This window comes from Oncorhynchus masou, chromosome 5, assembly GCF_036934945.1.
Source record: "Oncorhynchus masou masou isolate Uvic2021 chromosome 5, UVic_Omas_1.1, whole genome shotgun sequence".
Lineage (NCBI taxonomy): Eukaryota > Metazoa > Chordata > Actinopteri > Salmoniformes > Salmonidae > Oncorhynchus > Oncorhynchus masou.
In genome coordinates, this window is record NC_088216.1 from 20,163,842 (window position 1) to 20,177,132 (window position 13,291).

Genomic DNA, 13,291 nt, shown 5'->3' on the forward strand with positions numbered 1-13,291 from the left:
CCCTGTTTTCTAGATGTATTATCTCTGGAAGGCAAAGGGGAAGCCGAATCTCTGGCTGCTGCATATTGTGTTTGAGGTGGTTTGTTTTATATCTACACACGGTTGCCTGCCTCTGAGACATATGGTACAGTATTTGTTTAAGGCCTGAACTCTCTCCAATCTCTGTCAATAGGCTGAAAACAGGAGAGTTGCCACATGCATAGTGTACGCGTCTCTGGTGCTCAACAGCTGACGACGGCAGGTTGATTCTTCAGTTAAGTCATGGAAAACACGTGGAAGCAACTTCAGGTAATTAAACAAATACTTAAGAGGGTGAAGCTGGGGTGATTATTAAACAACTGTGGGAATGACTTAACTGTTTGACTGTGCTATCACTTGAATTACGGTGTAATTTACGCATCGTTTCCAGAGTAAAATGCAATTATGGCTACTTAAACGTACATACATCATTAAGAAGAACATGTGTTACAAGGATTTCGTGACAACTCATGTCATAAACTTGAAGTGTTTAAGCATAGAAATCCACACAATAATGAGACAAGATTTAGAGAGAGCTCTTTTATTTCAAAAGAAAGCAGTCAGAGAAAAATGTACCAACCCAAAAAAAACAAATCCACAAAAATGTAAAAGCGAAGGACAAGAAGGCATGGTATTTACAACAGAGGACATCTTTTTTGGTGTTACAGATTTCATCAAATCACAACGACTAACTCTTGGTGCTCTTCTTTCACTTTTTTTGTGGAAAGTAAAAACGACCGTAACAATTTAATGTTCATAGATGGACAGAACGTTTGAAGAGTCCCCTAGGCAGGAGTATAGATAGATGGCTAAGGCACAGAGTTTCCCCCTGAAACTTTAGGAGACTTTGACGTTTCCCCAGACACTTCGGGAAACATTGAGTTCAGAGACGTTTGTGCAACAGTTGCTGAACAATACATTCCAGCAGAGAGAACAACAATCTGTCATGATGTTCTCTGAAAGGCGAAGAATAATATTAAAAGCTTTACCCAATTCTGAGTCATTCCTTACTCCTTAGATCTGTCCAAAACATTGAAACAGGTTGTACCTAAAATCATTCTGTGGCCAACTAGCAACAAGTAACACTAGCTATCTGTTATTCTTTTACTATAATTCCACTTCATAATCTTTCCACACTGCATCGGTATTTACATAGAATGAGTTTTAAACATATTTTCAATCCAAAATATTTATGTACATTTTCTTCATTTTTTGTAACAAAATAGGACTTTTACACCGAGTAACATATTTCAATTCACTTCTCGAGAATGATTATTGTACTTTTGAACAATGGGCAAAGTATTCGTTAATTTCAGTATTCGTTTCAATGTGACAATGGCACTGCCAGTAAAAGGAGGTCAGGGTCGTATCTGCATCTAGCTGTTATGTTATTAGCTAGCTAGCTAATACAGAGAAATAGTAATGGTGTCTTTTTGTAGGCACTAAATCCACCATGGTTTGAAAATGAATGGCATTTTTGTAGGGTTTTTGGATAAACACTGAAAATAAGGTCTGTGGTAAACAAAGGCTTAGGAGATCTTATACATTTTGTTCTAGGAGATAATCTTCATCAGCTAACGTCACTTTGAGAATTTTGATGCATTTATGTGATTAAAAAAAGGACATAAAGGCTTCATAATGAATAAAGGTCATAATAACTGACTGCTATTATCGAATTGAACAAAGTGTACAAGATCTCCTAAGCCTGTGTTTACCACAGACCATATTTTCAGAGTTTATCCAAAACCCCTATTCTTTCCCCATAGGAAAGGCTGAAAAAAAACAGAGGTAACTCACTTCTGGGTTTTAGCACTAGAAGCTGGTGAGCCCTATATAGGCAAAATTGCCCTTCTTTGTAACCATGGCAACACCACACAACAGTTCAAGTTTGAGTGACAGGACTGACACTTATTAGGATCGATACATCCAACAAGGTCCAAGGTGAACTTGGGCCATTGATTAACTCACTAATGATCGCTGATGAGCCCTGGTGAAAACATTCACTTAGCACGTTTGACTGCCAAATCATGTTGACAATCACAGATTGGATTCTAAATTGGGACCAAATTAGGTTGTGAGGAGAATTGAGTTGAAGCCAAACAAGCAAAGCGGCAGATCGTAGTTACCCCTCTTCGTGGTTGGAGAAGGGGGCACTGTGCTATAGGCTATGTTTGAACTGTGGTACACTGAGAGAGAGTCTTGATGGCAGCAAAAGAACTTAGCATGTAGTAGAACAGGTGAAAACCAATGTTGCCTGGGCCCAATCCAACAGTTCCTTGATCAAGATACAAGATATAATTCACTATTTGTTTCCATTTTTGCCACACCATGAACAGCATCATCAATCACTAACATCCTGGTACTGACACGGAACTGAGTAGGAAATGTAATATCGCCACGAAATGACTTCAACACACACGTTGGAGAGTTTTTGGAGTGTTTCTGTCTTTTTTTGTTAACTTCTCTGTTTGGGGAGGTTGTCAGGAGGAAGCTGTGACCTTTCAGTCCTGGGTGCTTCCCCGTGTGATGAAGACTTGGCAAACAGTCAACGAAAGAACCAAGACAGGAAGAGCTATTCAGACTGGACAACACGGACACACAGGCGGGCATTCGGTTTGTTGCGCCCAAAATAGGTATACAGGTTCATTGGGGCATTGGCCTTTGTAAATAAAGGCAGTTTCTCTTTACAAAAAAATGTTTATCGAGCTGCCAAAGCAGCGTTGTAGTCATTTAGTCATTGACTAAAAATATTCTGTATTTATATAAACTTATAAATAAATAGCAACTTGTGGACAACTTACTCCATTCACTCGACAATAACTTTGAGACATAATCTGTTTCATACTTGCAACATAAACTGTCGTTAAAAACAAATGAACAAAAATTCTTAGAAAAGGAAATGATAAAATAAGCTTGAGAATGTCTGTTTTCTTGCGAAAGCACAGCTGATATACTTTCATTTCAAGTTTCAGGCTGTCCAGTATGGAGTGATATCAGTGCCAATAGGAACTGGATCTAGTTTCAATCATTCATGAATTTAATTCAACTTCTACTGGCACAAATGCCACTCGATAGTCCAGTCACACCAACACACCTTTCTCCTGTTCAGGCACTGAAAGTCAATAAGTAGTGCTGTGCCATAGTAACTTTGTCAGTCATACGCAAAGATCGAGGCAAGGAATTTTGCTTTAAAAAAAAAAAGATACATTTTCGCGACACCCTCCGAGGTTGCGGTTCAGTCTATCTCCCTACATGTAGGCCAAACCAACCTTGAGAAGCAGGCCTCGTATTCACAAATCACCTCAGAGTAGAAGTGCTGATCTAGGACCAGGTCCCGCCCTGTCTATATAATCATATTCGTTATGATTTAAAAGAGAGAACTCATTCTAAATCAGCACTCGTACTCTGAGAGGCTTTGTGAATGCGGGCCCAGAACTTGGTCCACTACCAGTGTCGACTATCCTGTTCCACCCGAACACTCTTCCTTCTGACTGACTTCTCAATCGCTCTTCCATTTAGCAGCAGACTAGGCAGCCTTACTAGGTGCTTGGCAAAGCAACATTTGTCTCTACGTCGGACACAGCATCAATCACAGTAAACTCAGCGGTGAGATGAAAATACATACATCGGGAAACAGAACACGACAAAGCCGGCAGAAACCCCAAAGAGGAAGACTTCAGGAGTCTGAAACTTGGATGACACCACAGAACCTTCCCCAGACATTCTCTTCCTCTTCAACGTTCCTTCAACCTCAAACCAACCTTAAAAGAAACACAACTTCCGCCTTTTCTCTCCTGATGTGATCCATTACGTCGACTGAAAAATACAAATAAAACAAAAAGGAGATTTAAAAAATAAATTATTTAAACTTAAGACCTGGAGTGTGGCCTCCTGTCCAGCCGGAGGCGCCACTGCTACCTGATGCGCCCGTCGGCATGCGGCGGGACCAGCTGGGACTTGGGGTCCGGACTGAGTGAGCTCCAGGGGGTCTTGGCGCAGGTCTGCATGACGGGGCAGGATGTTCCAGGTCCCCCTGTCATGGAGGTGGAACACACGTCCCCAGCCTCCCACATCGCACCCACCAGGCCGTCTACCCAGCGCTCCAAGGCGGGGCCAGTCAGGGCGGCGTTGCGCTTAGCCTGCTCCACCTGGCCCAGGTGTACAGGGATGTTGAGCACGGGGTTGAGGCCGTGGAAGCTCTGCTCCATATAACTGTTCTTGGCTGGTCCATTGTGGAGCTTCAGCGTGTCCTCTGGGGGAGGGAGAGCGAGAGCGAGATGAAGCGACAGAAAGAGGGTGACAAAAATGGATTGTTAATGTTTTATGGCGAGACTGTCCTGGAGATAGTGTTCATAAAGGGATTGTTCATGTTTTATGGCGAGACTGTCCTGGAGATAGTGTTCATAAATGAGCAGGTAAACAGAGTCATCAATGGGGAATCTAAGTAGGCAAATCAGTCGAACCACTTTGACTTGATTGTAAAGGGTGGAATGGAACTGTGAACTCATTTGATGAGACCAAACTTTGTGTTACTGGTTAATCACATGCTATTGATTTCTCTAGGTTAAGCCTCAGCCACAAAGTGGGAGACTGCACCAAGTGTCTCAATGACTGCACTTAGTGTGTCTTTATGAAGCCATTGGAAGCTAGGGGGCAGATAGGACCATCTTCTCACACACCATACATTTATAAGCTCCTTCATACGGAAAGGTTGCAAGTTCGAATCCCCGAGCTGACAAGGTACAAATCTGTCGTTCTGCCCCTGAACAAGGCAGTTAACCCACTGTTCCTAGGACGTCATTGAAAATAAGAATTTGTTCTTAACTGACTTGCCTAGTTAAATAAAGGTAAAAATAAAATAAAATAAAAACCCTCAAAAGATAAAATAATTGCCCAAGCCACAAATTGGTAAAACAACTCAACGACTGTTCCTTGTGTCTTTTTATAAAGCCATTGGAAGCTAGGGGGCAGAGACGAGACGAGGCCATTACCTCATCCCTAAAACTTCTCCACCCTGAAGGTAAAGCTGTACATTCCTCAGTGCTCCTAACACCGGGGCGCTTGCCGTCCCTCCTCAGCCTGGCTATTGTACGCTATCCCAGCTCTCCTCTCCTCTCTCTCTCTGCCAGTGCCGGGTTCTCACCCTGCCGTTAGCCGCTAGCATTTTCACAGGCTAGCGACAGAGATACAGTCAGACACCTGGTTATTCTGCCAAGCTTGCCACTGCCCGGTGCCAACTACCGACTTTATTGTGGTAGCGGTGTGTGTGTGCTGCCAGTGTGTGTGTGTTGCCAGCGTGTGTGTGTGTGTGTGTGTGTGTGAGGGCCCGCGGTGCCAGCGCTAAGCCAAGGCAACAACAGAAGACACACCATAAAGGCTACGTGTAGTAGAAAGACCTGGAGATATTCAGGGTTGTAAATCTGTATGGGAAGGCTCGAGGCTGTTAGAGCAGGTGGAGAGGAGGCCAAGGCTGCAGGATTACTGTGCCACCACGACCTTCAGGACTATGGGATCTAAGGACATCTAACCCCATCCAACAGGAGTAGGAGCCGGAAGGCTGCTTTCCTAGACACTAAAAAGGATTCTCAATTGAAAGTGCTTCTTTGTCCAAGACCAGGCTTAATCTTGTATCTAGGAAAATAGCCCATAAAGGTTATATCCTAAGTACTGTCTCAATGGATAACTACTGTACTGTAGTCCATATAAGGCTGTTTGATACTGAAGCGCACAGGTTTCCATAGTTTCTATGCTGCAGTGGATCTAGTTTAGGACTACTGTTTGCACTATGGGCCAACTGGGCTATTTTAACCACTCAAGCTGATCCAAAAAGTTTGGTGAAAAACAATCTAGAAAGTAGAGCTCAGTGTCGCTTCACTTGGGTAATAAAACATTTCAACAGTATAACCTCAGAGAGCATAACAGTACATTTCGGGATTATCTTCCATAAATAGTGGAGAAAGGCAGTCAATTTACCCTCATCTCCAATGCTAATGTCTTTGGGAGTGAATTTAGCATTCTGACTATGTGCAAGTGTGTGTGTGTGCGCGCGCGTGTGTGTGTGTGTGCGAGGGATGTGGAGTTAATCAATTTTCTGTTCCCATCAACAGCGACAAAAGCAAACAAGCGAACTATCAAACAAAAACACTCACAAACAATTGATGAATATTTTAGCTTCCTCTCTCCCCACTCTCACACATGGCCCCAAACCCCACGGCGCGTCAGGGCAAAGCCTGCTAACTTTTATTTGTTGATTCTGTTCATAATTAAAAATGGTCTCAGTGCGATTATAAAACAGGCTGCGAATATGCCCCCACACCGGGGTGAGCATCTCAACTCCCAGGTGACTTTCACAGCAGCCGATTACTCCAGCTAAAACAATAGGGGTCCTGGTCCCTTATAGTTAACACAGGCAGATTGATTTAATTGTGTAATTGTGTTCCTCGGCGTGATATGGAGGTGTTTAACATACTGTTTAGTATGTATGAGAAACACTGAGGGTGATTACGGTCGACTTGGTGACAAACAACTGGGGCTTCCAACGGCTCAGAGGGTTGATTAGAAGGAGCATCGTAAACACAGCAGGGCCTCGTGGGAAATGTGCTTTTGTGTTTGCGTGTGTATCCTTGATAGGCCTATAACATGACAAGACACACTGCATCAATTATATCACATACATCACAGACTGACACTCATGTGACTTGTAGACCTGCACTACATATAGGCCTATCTCTTACCTTGCCGTACAGGCTAGTGCTTGTTATAAGCCAGTGGTGTGTGTGTGTGTGTGTGTGTGTGTCTGTGGCTGTACTCTTACCTTGTCTTATAGGCTGATGCTTCATATAAGCCAGCGGACTAATCAGAAACCTCGTCTCGGCCACGGGGCTCCAGTGATGCAACACCCGTATGGTCCACACCCCAGGCCTGAGAGGCTGGTTCAGGGGGGGTCTGTAGTGGGTGTACTCTGCGCTGGCGTCGATCAGGATATCGTAGGTGGCAGCGATGACGTTGGTGGGGTCAATCCATACCACGGTGGCGGTCACATTGGGGCCCTTGGACCACCGCTGCATCCCGACTGTCTCGTCCATGGGACCCATCAGACCACCGAAGTTACGGAACATGCGCTCTTTGGCATCCCACTCTGTGCCGATCTGAGAGAGGGATGGAGGAAGGGACGGAGGGGGGAAGGCGAGAGAAAAGGGAGTGTGTAATTAATTCACTGGATCTGAAATGTCCAACCGTATAATGTATTTCATGCATACTTTGCATACAACATTAACTGAGGCAAATGAAGAACAGAAAAATAGGCTGAATATGAATTTGTCTCTACACTGTAATGTCATAGGGAATTGTAGTTGTGATATAATATGTATCCCACACCATTCATACAACCATCATGGATCATGTCTACTGTACAGACTAGTGATTTCCAGTGCGTACAGATGTGGGATCTTAATTTGATCACCCAGGTTTAAAAAGGCTTTTTCCCACAGGTATAATGCTGTAGCAAACGGGTTCAAATTAAGATCCTACATCTGTATACTAGTCTCACTTCATCTGTAATGTCAGCATTGGTGTGCAGCTTCAAACATTAGTACAGCCATTACCTATCTATCATGTCTACAGTAGTGCATTATGTGATTTCCAGTATGTCTCATAAGGCTTTATGTAGACTTTCTATGTGTAGGCTTATACAGGATTTCCAGTATGTCTACGTAAGAGAGTGTTGGTTTGCAGCTTCCTGTGTGATCGATAGACAGGCCGACTGAGGCAGCAGTGTATATGTTGAGTGAAGAGTGAACACCTTGACTAACCCTCTGGGGGGCTGGGGATCAATCTATAACAACACAGACAGAGACATGGAGAGAGAGCAAGACAGAGAAAGTGGGAAGAGAGAGAGAGACAGAGACAGACAGACAGACAGACAGACGGGAAGATGAAAAGCACTAACTCCATTTAATGCGGTGAAGACTATTGCTGGAGGGAAGAGAGAGAGGTGAGAGATGAATAACTTAGATACTGAGAGAAATAGAGAGAGATGGAGAATACAGGCAGAGAGAAAACACGTTGATATAACTTGACTATGCAAAACATTAGACTGACCAGGTGAATCCAGGTCAAAGCTATAATCCCTTATTGATGTAATTTGTTAAATCCACTTCAATCATGGTGGATGAAGGAGAGGAGACGGGTTAAATAATCATTTTTAAGCCTCGAGACAATTGAGACAGGGATTGTGTTTGCGTGCCATGCAGAGGGTGAATGGGCAAGACAAAAGCTTGAAGTGCCTTTGAACGGGGTGTAGCAAGTCGGTGCCAGGGACACCGGTTTGTGTCAAGAACTGCAACGCTGCTGGGTTTTTCACGCTCCACAGTTTCCCATGTGTATCAAGAATGGTTCACCACCCAAAGGACATCCAGCCAACTTGACACAAATGTGGGAAGCATTGGGGTCAACATTGGACAGCATTGTAATGGAACGCTTTCGACACCTTAGGTGTTCTTAATGTTTGGTATAAGGTACTCAGAAAGAGGACTATACATAGTGAGATGGATGGACAGAGAGTGTAGGAGGACAGAGAGTGAAGATCAGAGATAGTGAAGGAGGACAGAGAGAAAGGGGATGCAGATTAATCTCAGGCTCTTGTAGAAACATGAGGAGGGAAGATGACAAGGGTTGATTAGGAAGGATGATGATGAGGAGGGATGATGATGATGAGGAAGAATGATGAGGATGAGGGATGATGAGGATGAGAGATGATGAGGAGGGATGATGAGGGTGATGAGGAGGGATGAGGAGGGTCATGAGGGATGATGATGAGGAAGAATGATGAGGATGAGGGATGATGAGGATGAGAGATGATGAGGAGGGATGATGAGGGTGATGAGGAGGGTCATGAGGGATGATGATGAGGAAGAATGATGAGGATGAGGGATGATGAGGGTGATGAGGAGGGATGATGAGGGTCATGAGGGATGATGATGAGGAAGAATGATGAGGATGGGGGATGATGAGGATGAGAGATGATGAGGAGGGATGATGATGATGAGGAAGAATGATGAGGATGGGGGATGATGAGGATGAGAGATGATGAGGAGGGATGATAAGGAGGAGGGATGTGAAGGCTTGAGGATATGCTCATCCTTACTCCCAGTGATTAACACCAGACCACAGATCAATGGGCTGACTGGAACACTCCACTCAATATTAGGCCGACTGAGAGATGAGTCTATACACTATAAATAGACTCAACCTCCATAGAGAAATTAGTTGTGTGTGGTGTGTGTGTGTGTGTCACGATGTCGGAAAACATCAACTGTGAGAGGATCTTGGCTTTCCCTTTAATTCACTCTTCACATTAGTGTGTGTGTGTGTGTGTGTGTGTGTGTCTGCGTGTGTGTATTTTGTACTTTGTAAAGTGAGTTTTGTAAAGTGATGGACTTCGGTAATTAAATGTTGTAATTTAACTGACCTCTATTCTCTCTTTCAAAACTAGATTTTCCTTGTGTGTCTGTGTGTACGTGTGTGTATGTGTGTGTGTTTTCACACTGCCTGAGCCATAAGTGGATCTTCCCAGCCTGTGATGCACTTCCGTAATTCAATTTTGCAATTCAACTGACCTCTATTTTCTCAACCAAAACTATATTTTCCTTGTGTTTGTGTGTATGTGTGTGAGTGTTTGTGTGTATGTGTGTGTATGTGTGTTTTCACACTGCCTGAGCCATTAGTGGATCTTCCCAGCCTGTTATGCACTTCCGTAATTCAATTTTGCAATTCAACTGACCTCTATTTTCTCAACCAAAACTATATTTTCCTTGTTGTTGTGTGTGTGTGGGTGGGTGTGGTTGTGTGTATGTGTGTGTTTCACAATGTCTGCAACAACAACTAGAGGATATTGCCCTTGCCTCCCTTCAATTCAATTCACCTCAATTTAGTGTGCAAAATTGGTACCCTTCAACTCAATAATGTTACCGACCCCTATTTTCTCTACCAAACTACTAATTTCCCTGTTAGTATCCTCAACATCCTTAACTAGAACGTCTATCAGCTATGCTATTCATTCTCTGCAGGTCTGGAAGAGTATCCCTCATGCTAATTCATTATAATCTATTCTATTCTTATTGATTCTATTCAATTTGTTTCTATTCTATTTCAGTCTATTCGAAGTGTTTTCCTCACTGGCATATCACACCATAAACATCACATTGATTGTCAGTGGTCTGATTCTAGGCCACAGTCTGAAATCAGAAGCGTATTGACTGAGGAAATACCACTATAACCCACTGCCTGCAGGCTACTGCCTCCCGACTCTAAATTGTTCTGTGAGAAATCTGGGTAAGGTACTATGGGCATAGATAACATTGGATTTCAGTAATGGTTTTGGCTCAATTCTATTTCAACGCCATCAATTCAGGAAGTGAATGGAAATGCAATATTCTCATTGAAAATGAATCATACTTTTCATATCTTGAATTGGAATTTGAATGAATCTCCTGAAGCGACTGTATTCTGGTTCAAACTGTCACTGGAGAGTGGAGACAAACAGTAACACAGCTACAAATCCACAGTTCATTGAGTGTAATGATTCTCCTGAAGCGACTGTATTCTGGTTCAAACTGTCACTGGAGAGTGGAGACAAACAGTAACACAGCTACAAATCCACAGTTCATTGAGTGTACTGAATCTCCTGAAGCGACTGTATTCTGGTTCAAACTGTCACTGGAGAGTGGAGACAAACAGTAACACAGCTACAAATCCACAGTTCATTGAGTGTACTGAATCTCCTGAAGCGACTGTATTCTGGCTCAAACTGTCACTGGAGAGTGGAGACAAACAGTAACACAGCTACAAATCCACAGTTCATTGAGTGTAATGAATCTCCTGAAGCGACTGTATTCTGGTTCAAACTGTCACTGGAGAGTGGAGACAAACAGTAACACAGCTACAAATCCACAGTTCATTGAGTGTAATGATTCTCCTGAAGCGACTGTATTCTGGTTCAAACTGTCACTGGAGAGTGGAGACAAACAGTAACACAGCTACAAATCCACAGTTCATTGAGTGTAATGAATCTCCTGAAGCGACTGTATTCTGGTTCAAACTGTCACTGGAGAGTGGAGACAAACAGTAACACAGCTACAAATCCACAGTTCATTGAGTGTAATGAATCTCCTGAAGCGACTGTATTCTGGTTCAAACTGTCACTGGAGAGTGGAGACAAACAGTAACACAGCTACAAATCCACAGTTCATTGAGTGTAATGATTCTCCTGAAGCGACTGTATTCTGGTTCAAACTGTCACTGGAGAGTGGAGACAAACAGTAACACAGCTACAAATCCACAGTTCATTGAGTGTACTGAATCTCCTGAAGCGACTGTATTCTGGCTCAAACTGTCACTGGAGAGTGGAGACAAACAGTAACACAGCTACAAATCCACAGTTCATTGAGTGTAATGATTCTCCTGAAGCGACTGTATTCTGGTTCAAACTGTCACTGGAGAGTGGAGACAAACAGTAACACAGCTACAAATCCACAGTTCATTGAGTGTAATGATTCTCCTGAAGCGACTGTATTCTGGTTCAAACTGTCACTGGAGAGTGGAGACAAACAGTAACACAGCTACAAATCCACAGTTCATTGAGTGTAATGAATCTCCTGAAGCGACTGTATTCTGGTTCAAACTGTCACTGGAGAGTGGAGACAAACAGTAACACAGCTACAAATCCACAGTTCATTGAGTGTAATGAATCTCCTGAAGCGACTGTATTCTGGTTCAAACTGTCACTGGAGAGTGGAGACAAACAGTAACACAGCTACAAATCCATAGTTCATTGAGTGTACGACCATACTGACCACCTGAGAACTGGTCAAACAGGGATTAACCTCTGACCCACTTCAGGTTCATCCGATGACCTCCGACCTTTTCTCTACACTTCACTTCAAACCCTGGTCCAACACCTCAGCTTGTTTTAGTTTATGATCTTAACTCACACATGACTTAGTGACAGCACAGTAATACTACTGCTACCAGCCACCCCTGTCCTTCACTGCTGATCTGGAAACCCTGGAGTCAAACACAGTCAGCTTGTGTGACATAAATTTACATTTACATTTAAGTCATTTAGATGACGCTCTTATCCAGAGCGACTTACAAATTGGTGAATTCACCTTCTGACATCCAGTGGAACAGCCACTTTACAATAGTGCATCTAAATCATTAAGGGGGGGGGTGGTGAGAAGGATTACTTATCCTATCCTAAATTCACACTTAGAGCACAAGTAGTAGGCTACTAGGCTACCATCCAGCCTCTCTCCTCTATCTTTAATCTGGCAACTATAACACAAGACCCTTCCTCACTCTAAACCTGTGGCAACTGTTGCTCAAGATCTGTAAACCATCACGGGTTCCCGAGTCAAACCCCTCACCCTGTAGCATGCATCCCTTCTTCATTCCCTCGCTCTACCTATTACCCCTCCCTCCCTCCCTCTCCATAGATCTTAATTGACAAACATAGCTGGCATCCTTACCTACGTCCTCTATCTCAAGCTGTCTCAGGGGAGTGCTCCGGGCCTGGGCTTAGCTGCATTCAACACCTGCTTTTCATTACCTCCATACACAAAGACTGACACTAATAAGGCCCAGAACCCAACAGAACCCTGGGGGCCTTTGTCTGTTGCCCGCGCGCACACACACACACACACACACACACACACACACACACACACACACACACACACACACACACACACACGCTAAAAAAAACTGTTTTTTAAATCGAGACCAGATGTGGTCTGGTTGGTTGGACGTGGCTGCCCGCACCACTGCCTGATGGAAATTGACCTGTCATGTTTTATGGGGAGGTGTTTGACTCTGGCGCCAGTGAGGTTGTTGGGGTGTGGTGGAGGGGGAGAGGGATGGGGTGGAGGGTTTTATGGTTGAGTTGCCAGGTCAGCAGTGGTCGTACCACTGTTAGACGTAATGTGTGAGTAGAGGGCTTAAGCTACAAGATGAAGTGTTGTGCTGCTGAGGTAATGCTGGGGAGGGGTGAGGTTGCCAGGTCAGCAGTGGAGGACAGAGGGAGGGTGACGTACTACTGTACTGTAGGTAAAGTGTTAGTAGAGGACATAAACCACAGCATTAGGTGTTTGACGCGGGTGCCCGTGGGGGGAGCCAGGGTTGCCAGGTCTTAGGTTGCCAGATCAGTAGTGGGTGACAGTGGGAGGGTGATGTAGCCTAGTACTGTAAGTATCCTGTGAGCAAAGGCGCTTAAGAT

General features: G+C 43.8%; 1 protein-coding gene across 1 annotated transcript in view; it reads right to left on the minus strand.

Annotated features, from left to right (window-relative positions):
• Window positions 1-543: 543 nt before the first annotated feature.
• Window positions 544-13,291, minus strand: part of LOC135536638 (xylosyltransferase 1-like) — a 124,987-nt gene continuing 112,239 nt past the window's right edge. The window contains exons 10-11 of the mRNA XM_064962909.1: window positions 6,833-7,166; window positions 544-4,270 (exon numbers count right to left, since the gene is read on the minus strand). Coding sequence (XP_064818981.1) covers window positions 3,933-4,270; window positions 6,833-7,166 — 672 coding nt within the window. The 3' untranslated portion in view covers window positions 544-3,932. The remainder of the gene's footprint in view (window positions 4,271-6,832; window positions 7,167-13,291) is intronic.